Source organism: Pogoniulus pusillus, chromosome Z (assembly GCF_015220805.1).
Source record: "Pogoniulus pusillus isolate bPogPus1 chromosome Z, bPogPus1.pri, whole genome shotgun sequence".
Taxonomy (NCBI): domain Eukaryota; kingdom Metazoa; phylum Chordata; class Aves; order Piciformes; family Lybiidae; genus Pogoniulus; species Pogoniulus pusillus.
Genome location: NC_087309.1, coordinates 32,365,255 through 32,380,639, shown reverse-complemented (window position 1 = coordinate 32,380,639; position 15,385 = coordinate 32,365,255). Strand labels below are relative to the sequence as shown.

At 45.6% G+C, this 15,385-nt stretch overlaps 1 protein-coding gene across 2 annotated transcripts in view; it reads right to left on the bottom strand.

Moving 5' to 3' along the window:
• The window catches only part of VCAN (versican), a 120,082-nt gene extending 108,651 nt beyond the window's left edge, over window positions 1-11,431 (bottom strand). For both annotated transcript variants that reach the window (XM_064176663.1, XM_064176664.1), the window contains exons 1-2: window positions 11,374-11,431; window positions 3,386-3,461 (exon numbers count right to left, since the gene is read on the bottom strand). In XM_064176663.1, coding sequence (XP_064032733.1) covers window positions 3,386-3,455 — 70 coding nt within the window. In that variant the 5' untranslated portion in view covers window positions 3,456-3,461; window positions 11,374-11,431. The remainder of the gene's footprint in view (window positions 1-3,385; window positions 3,462-11,373) is intronic.
• Between the last annotated feature and the right edge of the window lie 3,954 nt (window positions 11,432-15,385).

The following is a 15,385-nucleotide window of genomic DNA, read 5'->3' as shown; positions in this document are numbered from 1 at the left end:
AAAATAACTGTTGATTTTGGTAAGTTTTCCAAAAGACTTTTCAAAGAAAACATTTATTTTTCACAAGAATTTAATCTGATTTATTTAAATGGAAATAGTGCAATGCACCATATTGGAGTAAATATTAAATTACTTTTAAACAAATCTTTTGGAATGACCTAATCTGTTGTGGGGAATCCAAGCATGGGACTCTGTTTCATGAAAGATTTCAAGGATTCAATTTTATATTCAAATTCAGGATTTAAAGTTTAAAATTAAGAGGTCTATCTCTTCAAACCACAGTAGAGTATTTTCTAAACAAAACAAAATCTTAATTTACAAATACTGTCTGTAATCTCATAAAACTTAGCCTTTAAAATGGTATGACACAAACTGACTGTAATTTCTACAATGCAGAAAGATATAAGTTGATACCATCAGACTCTATTAGATCAGTTCATGACAAACAAGAGTTTTTCACCTTTCTCTTCTTCACCATGGCCATACTTTGAATATGTGTAAGACTCTCTATATCAAGAGTGTGGCCCTCAACTTAAAAAAATAAAGCATATGGAGTTTACAGTGTGTTTAAGAAACATGAGTGTCTTCCTAAATTCCATATGCAAGATTCAAATAACTAAGGACCACTCAGAACCTGGTCTATATCCTGACAAGCCCTTTTTGGGGTGCTCATAGACAACTTGCCTAAGTACTAAAAATTTTACTCTGGAGAAAGCAGAAGCCTTTTAAGAGGTGATAAAAGGCAGAGTAAGTCAGAGGACATAAAAATGTAGCATCTTTAACGATGCACTGCATTCTGCCCCACTTTCAGCAATGAACTTGCAGTCCCTGAATTCTTCCTGCACTAGCATTCGCACAAGGCAGTAAGTCAAATCAAATGTTCGATCCAGTGGAAAACAATCTGCAAGAAATGCCATATGGTCTTCCAAACAACTGATTTACCTCATTCAACTAGCTATATACTTCACACAAATACTAGTGTCAGTGGTAAGGAAAGCAGGAAAGCTTGCACCTGGAAATGGAAAAGGGGCAGGATGATATACCACCTAGCACTGAAATATATGTACAGTTAGACTGACCATGGAACTATGCACTAAGTAACCTATTCAAAGTCTCTCCATGTTTATCAGAAACATTAGGTCTAGATTCTTGTTAGATTCTATTGTCTTATTTGTTCTATCTCCTTACATGTTCTTCATTCCAAAGCTGACATTGATGCAAAATCTTCAGACCTCTGCTCATATAAGTGATGCACTGACATTTATTCCATTTTGAAGATGACTGATTATTGCTAGCAGCTCTTTCTTTCCCCATATCTTAAAACAGACATTTATGCCTAAAGCTCTAACTTAGAATCACAGAGTGGTTTGGGTGGTTGGAAAAGACCTTCAAAAATCTTCCACACCAACCCTCTTGCTGTTGACAGGGACATCTTTCACTGTGTCAGGCTGCTCAAAGCCTCATGCAATCTGACTTGAAATACTTGCAGTGAGGGGGCACTCACATCTTTTCTAGGTAACCTGTTCTGGACTCTTGCTGCCTTTACTGTGAAAAAACTCTAATGTTCAATGTAATTGTACTCTCTTCCACTGTAAAACTCTCGCTTGGGTAAAAAGTCTCTCTCTTTTTTTACAGTTCCCTTTAACTTTAAGTATCTTACCAAATAAAAGCCTCCAAGCTGACTGTGTAGACTTAGATTGCAAGTCTGATAACTTCTTACTTTGTCTCTCTGAATGCTTCATATGAACAAATCATTAAATGTCAGCTGTGGATCCAAGACACATCAATCTACACTTACAGATATTTTACCAAGTGAAAAACTAGAGTAAGAAAAAAAAAAGCCTTGACATTTAGCAATCAAATCAGTCTCAGCCCTCCACAAATAAGAAGAGCAAAATTCAGTGCCAGTGTTTTGCCCCAACCTGAATCTTTGAGTCTGATGTCCATGCATAGAAATCTAATCTTCATTGCCTGTTTTGTGTTTAATGAAGAATGGAAAAAATAAAAACAGTTCTAAAGAGGAAATGATGGTAGGAAATAATCAAGCATAGTGCTTCCAACCTGCTAGAGGGAAAAATAAAGTTGTTTCCACTAAGCACAATGGTCTTTTCCTTTATCTGAGAAGACTACCTAAAGACTTTGCTAGCAGCAGTGTTCAAGCTGGAGGAAAAAAAAAAAAAGTCTCTCAAAGGCTAAAATTGTTTTGAAGAGTTCCTGGAAAGAAGAGGGAGGCGGGGGTGGGGGGAAGGGAATCAAACAAAAATCTTACTTTGAGGTTCAGGAAAGCTACTATTCCAGTTTGGTGAGCCTACAGCACCTATCGAGAACTTCTTGCTAAAGACTCAAAGTTTCAAATAACCATGGCAACCACATGAATATATACTTTGGTGTTAGCATGTAATCACCAAGAGAAGTGATTCCTTTCCACCCAAACTGAAGACCTGAAACTGCTTAAAGCATCCTTGCTCCTGACTCAAGCAGCCAAGGGATCTACCACCAGGTTAGCTTATGACAGGCCCCCTTTCCAAAGCAGGGTGCTGACAGATAGACTGCTTACTTCAGAGGCACACCCCCAACTGATCCTTAACAGACCATCAAACAGTGCAGAAACGGGAGCTACTGGTTTCCCTTGTACCCACTCATACATAGCACCTTTCACCCTGAATAGAGAGAAGGTGTGACCTATGACCCATAGATACAACAGGCTACTGTGCCATGATGCACCTGCATTGGGATCTGACTGAGAGGTACACCAAACTCACATTCCTGCAAGCCAAGAACTCCCCAGTTTCATCCACCACTTCCACAGGCTGGCCAGATCTGTCTAAATAACCATGACTGCTTGCTTCCTCCCTCAATGGCACCAGGCTGATGATCCCATGGAAGGTCTGTGCCCTCCACAGAAATTACCTCCTCCTGTAAAGCCTCACCTCACCTATTGCAAAGAGCTCATTAGTAGACTGTGGAAAAGTGAAAAGTGTGGGATATATCTGGCCAGCAGGTCCCACTTTTCATAAAAAGCTGTCCTGAGCATACAGAGAAGGCAATCTATTGCGCTTTACAGTGACATCCCATGGAACTTTCTTTGTTATGGCATTTGAATTATAGCAATGATACTTAAAAACTTCAGGAGACATCAGACAGGCATGTAGCAAACCTGTCAACCACACCCACCCACCAAGAGCTTTCTATATAAATCATCAGTAAGGCAACAAGGACAACACAGAAGCAGAATCAGTTCCACAGAACAGCCAAAAGCTGGCAGAGGCAACACCAGAAAATGTATTTTCTGAATGTGGGTTATTTCCTGAGCCCTAGAAAACACCGTCCTGACCGGTTCATTAAAATGAAGTTTAATGAATGGTTCTATGTATAACAGACTTACCTTTGGGTAGCATAGATGTTATAACTAATGCAGAGTACATCCATAAGATATTTTTTATACTTAACAACATCTTGACCTACAAATAAAAAAAGAAACCAAAGAAGTGGTTAGCATTCTGTTATGTCCTTGGCAAGTGTTGTAATTCAACACACTAATACTTGCCATTGGTATTACAAGTGAAGATGATAAGCAGGACAGTTAATTATTAATATATTGATATTCTGTGATTTTAATCACTATTTAAATTTATTTCTACGCAGTGGTAGCAGTATATGAGTGTAATTTGTTATTTCCTGTTACAGTGTTGCCAGCCCAGATCCAACCACTAAGTCATTTTTGATCTGTTAACAAACTATACTGCCACGTAGAAAGCGCCAATGACCCCATTCATGTCAAAAAGGGCTCCCATGACAAATTTTTAATGAATTCTGATGATGAGTCAATGTCCACACTACGATCCTTCCCATCTGTGAGTTGGTGGTCAGATTACTACCTGCTTTCAAGATTACTCCATATAATTTTGTGGTGGAAATTAGTAATAGTGACAATGTGCCCCTATCTAATAAAGATTCATAATGAATTCCAGGTTATTGAGTCTGAAGTGATTACTCAGACATATCATTTCCACTGGGCTTGCTTCTTTCTTAATGGATTCCATCTTCTAACAGCTAAAACATTTCCTGTATATATTATATATGTATAAATATATAGTGCATGCTCACAATAGAATATCTTCATTTTTATTCCAGTTTTTAGTTACACACATTGAATTCACAAATATATATATTTAAAAAAAAAATTCAAAAGTACACTAACAAAAGCATAAGTCACATTAAATGCCAGTTACAGCAAAGGATTTATAATAGCCCCTCTTCCACACAGTTACACCTATGTACTGTAAGAAATAACTTCCAGCAATAGCTTGCCAAACACTTCGATCAAAAAAAGTTTCAATCACAAACCCCTGATTTTCCTGATATTGCTGTAAAAATATCTTACTTGTGCTCTTTACTAGGGCAGGTAACCGAATTGACTTTTTTCCCCTGTCCAAAAGAGACTACAGTTTAAGTGTTTTAACGGACTGTCAAACAGAAGTGTAAGAGATACACACCTACGATATAACGATGAAGCTTGTGTTATGCATTTTTTAGATGAGCATTTTGGCTCTTTAATACTTAGATATCTTGATGCTTTAGCATCAAGATATTCATACATTCGAAGCCTCCACAAATGATACTGAACATGATAGTAAGAGGCAAAGAGAAACATCCTCAGAAAACTACTGGTGACGTGTTCAATCTCAGGAAAGTTTTCTCCACAGCTTACAGCTGCAGCCCAAACTTCACATGAGTCTGTGTGAATTGGCATCTATCCTGCAATGGCTGTACAGTTCAGAAAAGATGCAAAACATCTCAAACCAAGCCTTTCCAGTGAGGCAATCTCTAACATAACAGCATAATGTTAAAAATTCCCACCCAAAAGGGCTGAAAACCCAAGAGCATTTCATTCCCTATATGTGGATGGTCAGAGCTGGCTGGTTGCACTGGGAAACACATGCTGCAACCTATTCCCAGGGCGTGGAGGAAAAGAATACAGCTGCTTTCCACAGAGCAAACCGCACACTGCCAAAGACGCCCCTTCTCTGTTTCAGCCCTTCAATAGAGCTGAGCATAGAATGTGATATCATTTATTTTGCAATATTAACTTCATGGAATTTGCACTCTTTATGTCTGAGTCCCAAACAAGACTCAGGACTTCTTTGGCTTCATTCAGCTTAAGACTTATCTGCCATAAAACTTCTTCTGAAGGCTATAACAGAAAACAGCAAAACAAGCCAGCCAGAATTTTATCTCTCCCTGTGATGTACATGGAGAAAACAACAGTGCTCATATTAAAACAACAAAAATTAAAAATCTATATTATGCCCTGATAGGCTATGTATGTCCTAGTAATTCCCTGTGTAAGGTTGCTCTGAATAAGAAGGAGGTTGCACAAGATGAGAGTTGCAGACATTGAAGTCCTTTTAAAGCAGTGGACCAGCTCTTAAATAGACAGTTTCATGTTTTCTTAGATGAACACTTAAATGAGCCTCAATATTTACAAATTGAGAGGTCACACTGAGCCTACAGATCTGCCCACACTAGAAGGCCCTTCAGGCAACCCCTCTGAAACTGCTGGAAGTCTTGAGATTCAAACCCACTGCAGACTAGTTCCTTCAAGCACTGTGAAGAGGAAGACTAACAGACCTCTCCACCTTCCAAGGTGATGAATGCTGGACATGCCTGTAAGACAATGTGGAAGCTCTGGTCTCTGTGAAAGCAGAGTGGCTCCAGACCTTCTGAGATGCTCTGTCCACATGTGTTTCCCACGTGTCACACACTGGCTACATCAATAGCTACACAAGAACCTAGAACAAACTGTTTGCAAGTTTGGCTTTCCATATTTACCCACACACTGCTTTATCTCACTCCTTTCCCAGAAGGCAACCATGGCTTTTGGGACCAGAAACAAAGGAATCAGAAGATTTTCCTTTTCCTGGAAGACAGGACTGCACCTAAACAGCTGGTTGTGTGTTGCAGACACCAGCCGCTCTGCTCCACTCCACATCAGCCACAATGGGGAGGATATTTGTACTCAGGACTTTGCAATGCTGCATGCTCATTGTCCTCAAAAGCTGTTTGCTACTCTGTCATAACAAAAGGTGGTGTAAAAGATTCCACATTTGCTAAGATGGCCCTCCTAATATGCTTTGAGACAGTCAAGAGTTCTGAATCTGAGCTTCTGCTCTACACTGCAAGTCCAGGCTACAGCAAGGACCTCATCTGCCCATTCCTGTCCACTTTGCGCACAAGCGTGGAACACTGATCTTCTGATATTGTGTTGGTGATTGCATTGCAAATACAACTTGAGGAATCTTCTTGAAAAAGATCTCACAGTTTTAGCTACTAAACACAACAGACACACTTATAGTGAAATACAAAAACAGAAAGAAAACTGTGAAAGGATAACTTTAAAGACATCCTGTGACTGCTGAACTCAGGCACTGGTAGAGAAGAGAGTATTCATGGTTATGATGGTACTTAGCCTTTTACTGCTGTATCAAGGGCTCAGCTCACTGTTTTAAGCATAGAGCTTAATATGAGACACCTGCCAAAAATCCCCACCCAACTCCAGGAGAATCATCTCTAAGCATTCTCTTTTGCTAACTCTCCATTGCCACAATCTGCTTACCCAGGCAATGAAAAACACTGGGAGTAAGGGTTCAAATTTCAGTCCTTAAGCTCTTAAGTGGGATTCCTGTGCAACCTTCCATGTACAAGGGTTTTCACATTCTGGTCCTCAGTAGGCTCCCTAAACACTCCTGTGTTACTGAATGCTGTTCTACACCTTCCAGAATTAAATGTGCAATTACTACTGCCACCCTCTCCAAATAGCAGCATGTGGATCATCATGGTAGTATCTCACCCAGCCTCTCAAAGCCTTAGGAGGAAGCAAGCACAGCATCAATCCTTCTCAGGAGCCACAGGCAAGGCAGAGGCTACTGCCTACACATCTAGCAACCCGACTCCTGATCCATACTGCCCAAGTTTCCAGGCCACTGGTATCAGATGTGATTGCTTCTGCCTCCTCCCTTTTTGCTGGCAGAGGCTGCAGATGACTGCACTCCCTTGCAGCCTTCTGAGCAAAATCCCTGCTCTAAAACCAGTTTGTGTTTCCCATTCCTGCAGATCTACAGTTCTATAGGCCTCTCCTGGCTGGCTGCCTGCCTGCTGTACTGCCCTTAAGTCCTCTGTAATTAGACAAAATCCTTCTATCCATACCTTCTTCCACAACCCTTTTCCCCCCACCTTGGTGTCACTACGTCTAGAGTAAGACAGAGCCACAATGCTATGAATACAGCAAGAAAATCCTGCCAGCTCAAGGCTCAAAGACTTGAGTAAGTGTTTAATTTCCACACTGGTAAAAAAAAAAAAAAAAAAAAAAAAAAAAAAAAAAAAAAAAAAAAAAAAAAAAAAAAAGGTCATTTAATGTGACCAAATTTGGGTTCTGTGCTGGCTAGTTTCCATCTGAACTGATCCATTTTATTAAGAGCTGCTAAAGGCAGACCAATCTACAGTAGTAATTTGCACTACATTTTTAAACTGAAAGCAATCTTTTGCACAATGCCTTTTAGCCAGAAGATGTCAAGCCCTTGACAATTTCCACATCTTAAAAACCAGCAGCAGAGGTTCTCTCTGTAGGTAGAGAGAAGGGCTCTAATTTTTGCTTACACTGCTACCTTCCTCTTCCACAGCAAAAACTCATAGGAGTAGTAAGTTCTGATCAGATTCCAGCTTGTGTTTAGTTTACAGTGTAAGCTTGATCTCACACCAATGCTATTTTAATTTAACCAGATGGGAGAACATCATGTCTCTCTTTCTGTTTTAAACTGCAGGTTAAAAAAGACACTGAATTGTCTTGATGTGGAACAAACTAAAATCTATCATCCAGAAACCACTCCACAGTTTCTCTAAGGCTGGGACAATGAGAAATTAACTGCTTTCATAGAGGTGAAACTGCACCTTATCAGGTCACACTGAGATTGATTCAGCACATGCTCTACAGATGCATTGTGAAAGCTGGAATCATCCCTTAAACACGTAAAAAGCAGCCTCTGCCCAAAACGACCCTCCCTGCCTCTATAGTGAAAGTCAGGTTCACAGTAAAATAATAATCTTTTTAAAGGTTGGGAGGGAAACCCTGACAAAATCTGGCACTCAAAAAGTGAATCAAGGTTGCTGCTCCTACTAATGGGTAAAGCAGTAAATTACACAGCTTTCCAGTGAAACTCCAGCAAGCTAGATATGACACATCCCCGATGTGGTACACTTCCTCCTCCCTTCTGAGATCTGCCCATAACCTTCATAGCTGCTGTCCTCTCTCAAATAAACACAATCTGCACTTTATTTGGCTTTTGCAGCCTTCTGATCCTTTCATGCCATCTGACTGTTAATTGCTTACATGTATCAACCTCACCAAGTGCAGGCTAATTAACTTTGCCAGTTTCACCACATCTCTGCCATGTGATTAATTAGCCCACTGTGCTGCCACATGGCCTCATCTGGCTCACCAGTCTCGTCTGCTTAGTCTGTTATCTCTCACAAAGGTCCTCCTAAGGCTTCTCAGAAGGTCCTGGGGACATCTGCATCATCCTTTCCTCACCACCTCCATCACAAGCAGCTGCAACGGGGAACTCCTCCTGCTCTGCAGCCTCGACAGGCGAGCTGCTCTGCCTCCAGCCCCAAGCACAGGCTTGTAGACGGGAAAAGTGACCAAAGCACAGTGTGTTCTGGCACTCCTTGCTTTGGCAGCTGCTGAGAAGCTGATGCCTGAGGACATCCCTCCCAGGCCAGCACTAATTTATGCCAGAAGAGGCTCTCGGCTCTCTCAGACGGCCTCAGAGAAACACAGTGGAAAACTGTCAGAAGTAGTGGGTGGAACACGGTCCCAGAACTCATGTGCCCGGACAGCCACACGTCCTCCCACTCCTCTGCTCCCTCCATCATCACCCTAAAAGCAGATTCTGTTCTTGTCTGCCAGCCTGCTTTCCAGGCTAACTGTGGACCTGTTCTGCCTCATCTCTCCTCATCAACTACACTGCCAGCGAGGTGAAGGGATCAAGAGACACGTGAGATGAGCAGCAACAGAAGAAAGACATAAAGATGCTGCCCACGGCACCACACCCCGTCGCTGAGCCCAGGGCAAGGACCAGCGTGGTGTTGGCCGGACCCCTTTCCTTAGAGTGTCCAGTCCCGTGTGTTCGCCCAGCGACAGGAAGTTGCGAGTCCTTTCACCCTCAGCTGGCCCCGGCGGCTATCCTCCAGGCGGGATCAGAGTTCCAGGGCCTGGCTTCATAACCATAAGCCAGGGGCATACGGGGCTTCGGCAGAAGCGGGAAACACGCCCGCCCCGCCGTCAAACACCACCCAGCGGGCGGCCATAGACGCTGTCGGTCTCACGCGTCGCTCCGAGAAAAGCGAGTCGCAGCCCGAAATGCAGGCAGTGAGAACTGCTAACGATTATTTTATCGTAACGATTACTTCCCGCTCCCTTCCTCTAGACGGTCAGGGAAACCGGAGCCCTCTGGCGGGAAACCAGAGGGCAGACCCTACAATCCCAGCACTTGCCGCTAGGGGGCGCCGCAAGGCCGCCGCGCCCGCCCGTTCCTCGAGAGCGGCAGCGACCGGGACCGCGCCCGCCTGTGGCGGACCCCTGCGGCTCCAGCCCGCAGTAAACCGCCGTCCTTTTCCCCGTCGGTCTGTCAGTCCGCCTAGGGAAAAACTCCGCGCCTCATAGATTCACTTAGGACACCGTCGAGCCGTCTGTGGATCCCGCGGCCGAGCCCCGGCAAAACCTTGCTCCCAGCTCCGCCCGACAGAGCGTCCCGGGGGCCGCCAGGTCCCCACCGGGCCCTGTGCTCCGTTCACTCTGCCAAGTCTCAACTCACTCCTTTTGGGAGGGAAACTTCCCCTTTCGCCCCAAAACAAAACAAACCAACCAAACAAAAAAAAAAAAGGCAGCCCCCCCCCAAAAAAAAAAAGAAAAAACCACAACCAACAACCAAAAAACCAACCAAACAGCGGCTCCCAAAACTCCCCAGACAGTTATTACACTCTCCATCTCTCCATTCTGGGGTACGTTTCTGCAACATGATTCAGTAATTTCTTTTGCCCCTTTTTTTTTTAATCAAAAAAGAAATAAAAATAGAAAAGCTTTCGGGGCTTGATCCCGAAAGCCGAAGCCCGGAGGCTGAGGGGGTGGCCGGGAAGGACGTGACAAGGGGGACAATGAGGCCAGTGAGAGATGGTCCCAGCCTTCGCCCGCTCCCCATTGCCCCTTTGTGTGAGGAGAGTGCCTGGGGACCGGATGGAAGCAGCCCGTGGGATCCCATCCCCTGCCGTGGGGATCTCGACCCTCCGCCGATGCCGCCACACACACAGAGGCTTTTTTTCCCGCCGTCGAAACTCCTTTAATTCCTTCCCCGGTGCTCTTACTTTTTCTTTGTAAAACAAAGGCGAAATCCCAAGGACCGGAGGGGGAAGGCAGTGCCCGTGCCCCGAGAAGCTGGCCATGGGTGTTAAAGGGGGCGTTTTGCTCCACTGACCTTGTGATCCTCCTCCTCACCCACCACCCCCCTTTTCAGCAATGAAAATGTGGCTCGGAGGACGCCTGCTCTCTGTCTCCTCTGGAGAGATGCTACTTGAACACCTCAGTCCCTCTTTGCCCTGTGAGCAGCTTTCCAGGAATATCAGGCAAGGCAAGGGAGACGGTGGGGGAAAGAAGAATAAAAATAAATTGGGGGGGGGGGGAGGGGGAGAAAATTTAAAAAAAAAAAAAAAAAGAGGAACACAGAAGAACGGAGGAGAGGGAGCACACATTTTTCCCAAAGCAAGAAAACCTAGTGGCCAGAGGAAAGGTCCTTCCTCGTCGCGCCTGCCACACGGGCGCTTTGTGTATTTAACATCCATAAGAAATAGCTTCCTCCTTTCTCCCTCCTGGGCCCCATCACACACCAAGGTGCAGCTCTACCTTCATGGCCATTCAAACAACTAGTAGCAAAGACTTCTGTCAGAGCTTCCACCCCAAAGTCTTTTATTTCCTAGTTTTCTTTGTTCTCCTCTTCGTACCAGGGCATTTTTGTGGGTCCCCGAGCATCCCTCCTTCCCTACCCCTCCCTCTAAGGTCGTTGAACTTACCCCAGGTTGTTTAAATTCACCAATCACCTCTATTCTCTCCTGTTTAAGGTTTGCAGTTCAACTCTTTGTCCTTACAGGTACCAGCAGTAAAACCATCGTTTAAAATCTCATCCTATATGTCTGCTGACAATCATATGTAAAGGGAAAAAAAAAAAAAAAAAAAAAAAAAAGTAACCCCCCCGCAAAAAAATCCCTCCTGAATCCCCCTAAAATCCACCAAAAAACAACCCACGTGAAAAGAGTTATAGTTACCTTAAAAGGTAGCGTATTGAAGAGATTGCAAAAAAACCACAGCGTGGTGGCTAGGCTAGTCCAGAGATCCCAGTGGCCGCATGAAAGAGTAAATCCCCTCGTTAGTACTGGAAGAAGACGGGCGGTTCCGGGGTCTCCCCTTCTCCCAGAACTCGGTCTCCCCTCCCTCCCCGCCGGCGAGCACCTGACTCGGAGCTGCAGAGCCAGAACCGAGTTGTGAGCAAAGGGAGCTCGCCTGCAAGTTCAAATGCGACTCTCAGCCACCCATCATTATTATATCGTTGTACCGTCAGCGCTGCAGAGGAGGGGCGCTGGCTCGGGGAGAGGAGGGTTCACAAGCCCTGCAAGAGCCTCCTTGCAATTTGCAGAGCTCCCGCAGCTGCTAGGCGCAGGAGAGCCCCCAGCGCCTGCCTCTGCGGAGCCTCCCCTGTACCCCCCTCCCTCTCCCGCCGTTCCCTCTGGGGCCCGCAGACCCTAGCCCGGGAGCAGCCCCGAAAGTACTGGGGAGAAGCAGCCAGTGCGGGAGGACTAGTCCCTCTGTTCTCCCGGCATCGGCCCTCAGAGGGGCAGTCGGGTGCGAAAGGAACATTGTTCCCCAATTAAACAATTAACTGAGAAGAGAATGGAGAGACCTCCTTCACCCTGGCTCCCGAAGCTGGTTGAAATGGGGAAAGTGACTGGGACTGAAATCCCTTTTTCCCTTTTGCCTCCCCAGTCTCAGCGGAGGTTCATGAAAGAATATACTAGTGCTTGTTCCAAACCTCCCCAGCCGGTGCCAATTCACATGGAGTCTCACATCGGCAGCTCCTGAGCCAAGCTTCTCCACCCTAGCTTTACGCATCTCCAGCCACTTTTCTTTTCTTTCCTTATTTATCTTTTGTTTTTTCTTCCTCCCCCCCTCCCCCCCGCTATTCTTCTTTCTTCCTTTTTTTTTTTCTTTAAGATTAGATTCTCCATCTGCTATTCAAACCACTCAAAGGTGAAGTCATAAGCAGAACTCCTAAAGCACCCTTTTACTAGGGAATTTCATCAATAAAGGGTCTGATGTGCTCCTCAGGCACCTCCTTTCCCAAAATGTACCTATCCTGGTACGTGGCAGATAAACGAGAAAACCATGTGCCACAATTCCCCTTCCTCCAGAAGGGTGAAAATTTAGAGCCAGAAAATCCTGGAGAAATAGGTGTGTCAGATCACACTTTTCTGGGCACGTTTTTGGCAGTCTCCAACTAGGATGAGGCAGAGGGAGTTTTCCTTACATGCCTCTTGCTCTTATTGTTTCAGCTATTCTGTCCCCAGAGTTGTGATGACAGCGGGTTTGAGACAAGCCCAAATCCCTCATTTCCAAACACAGCCCTTGGTGCCAAGGGATAGGAGTGAGAGGCAGAAGAGACCATAGACAAGCAGAAGTAAATTGAGACCTGGTGGCTTAAACCAGGTCAGGTTTGCATGAGCTGTAGCCTGGGTGTATGGAAATGGAACTGGATCACTGAGTGAAATCCTTACCTCACTTTTGCATGAGGTTGATGGTCTTTCCTTCTTAAACAGGGTAAAGCTACTGCTTACTTGCTAGTAAGGGTACTGAAAAGAGACTGATCCTCTTCTCCCACATGACCATAGACAACGTACAGCAGCCTCCCCACCATTGCCCCTCCCCTGGCACCAGGCCCTCTACTTCCTCTTGCACACGTGCCTCCTGGGCAACACCCTATCTCAGCCAACGGGATCCACATTAGATTGATGTTTTCTCAGTCTTTAAACCTTATGCAATGAAATAGATGACAAAAATGCAACTCTCTGCTTCCAAACAGGCACTATAAAGAGTTGCAAGAATCTTTTTGAGGCTTTTGGTGCAGATTCACACAAAGGCATTACAATTCATATCAAGTCATGGGAAGGATGTTGTCAGACTTAGCTCCTCTTTTTTGCTAGCCTAGCATTCCCTGCCTCCTCATGTGCAGATGACAACGCTCACTGCTGAGGCTGTACACACTTCCTCTGCCCAACACTGTGATAAAAGAAGAAAAGTAACACTCCAGCACTAGTTTAAAGAAGACTCTTCAGCCTTTTGAGATATATTGGGGTTCTGCGGCATTCACAGTTAAGGCACTCTGTCCTCTTCCCCACACAATCTCAGTTTCTCTCAGGGTGCAGATGAAGCCCTTTGAAGACACATGCCTAAAATGGGAATCTCTCTGAACAAACTTACTTCCTTGCACCAGTCTCAATGGCCCATCTGCTTCTCTTTATGAAGCTATGGGACTCTCTTCACCATCCCAGGCCTCAAGAAAAGAAGACAGGATGCACTCTGTGCATCTTCCTCCCTAGGTCACCCTCCAGGACAAATGGGGAACTCATAAAAGATCAAGAACCACAAGCAAATTGAAGGCAACTCAGTTGTCCTCTTTAATTTTCTCTGATCTTCCACATTCACCTCATCCTCCCAACTTCATCTGTTCTTACATCATACCCTGCCTTCACTTCATACAGAAATGGCAAAAGCTACTTGTGCAGCCCTGGTCTAGCTTCTCCATCACCTCCTGATCTTTGGACACTGGAGACTGGACAATTGCTTCTGGCAAAGGACAGTTGGTAACTCTGCTATCCCTGATGTGTGAAGATCTCTTATGCAGAGATGATCTCTGAGCATTTTCTTGTAGCTGTGGCTGCCCGGCAGCAAGTGGAACAACCCCAACAGGGGTAGCAGCAAATGTGCGCGCCTACTGGAGCACCCATTGTGCTGGGAGTCCAGCTGGAGCTCGCCAGTCCTCGTGGGGAAAGGTACACTCTGGGTATGACTTGAAATTTGGAGGGGGCGGGGTGGGGAGAGAGCGCTGCTTTCTTACAGCCAGCGCCGAGAAGTAACGAGGAGTTAAATCCCGGCGCTTACCCAGCCTCAGATGTGCTTGCCTGCATCCCTTTTCTCACAACGGGAAAGAAAAGAGATTATTTTTAAAGAAAAGACCTTTCCCCCTCTCCAAATTCCCTTTCTTCTCCTACTCCCCGAACGCCGGAGCCCTGATGGGAACCGGACGACCAAGCCTCTCATTCACTGAGCCGGGAAGAAAGCGGAGGATGCAGAAACCACCCCTTTCTCCTCCCACCCCTCCCCCGCTCATCCTCTTCTTCCTCTCCTTGTGCCGCGGCGCCCCCCGGCACTGAGCTCCCGGTGTCCCCACGGAGCCTCCGGGCCCCGGGGCTAGAGGCGCGGAGCCCCGAGGCGGGGGGAGCGGAGCCGATCTCCTGCCTCCCCTCCCTCACCTTTCCGACGGGGGAAACCGAGCCAGGCGACAAAGAGAGGACGCAGACGAGGAGCCTTGTGTCCCACTCACACCCGCCTCCCTTCCCCTTCCCTTTCAGCACTGGGGGATCGCTCACATCCGCGTTGGGATGGAGATTTCTGGGCAGCAGGGAGACTTTTCGAACTGCTGAGACAAAGGCACAGGCGAAGGTAGTGAAGGTGGTCTCAGAGTCCCTCCTTCTCCGTCTTCCTTGTGCGGGATGTGCTTCTGTCGCCCGCCAGAAATATGAGGCTGGGGTGGGAGGGAGGAGGAACTCATCCTGGGCATCTGCTGCCCGGGAGGGAAAGAAAACCTGGAAGAGGAGGGAGGGTGGCTTACGCTGGAGACCCTCAGGGCTTTTAAAAATGGAGAGAACGATTGGAGAAAGCGAGGAGCTGATCAAGCTAGAAAGACAGACCTCAGCAACTCTCCCACTATTTAATGCTCCCATTCTTCCTCAAGAGTGAAGGTTTCTTCACTGAACCAAAAACCACCCAAAAATGAGATCTTTCCTCCTTTCAGAGACTCCGTGAAGACTTTCTCCACAAATTATGTCAGAGGCCTGAAACACTGTCGATTTATGTGAATGTCAGATATTTTTCTTTGTAAATATTTTAGGCAAAGTAGAAACAGTAAACCTTTGCTCAGGTTGCCAAATGTCTCCCACGACAAATCATTGTTTTCAGATGTGGAGATTTGCGTTTGAAAATCCAACAAAGGGAAAATGTTTAAGC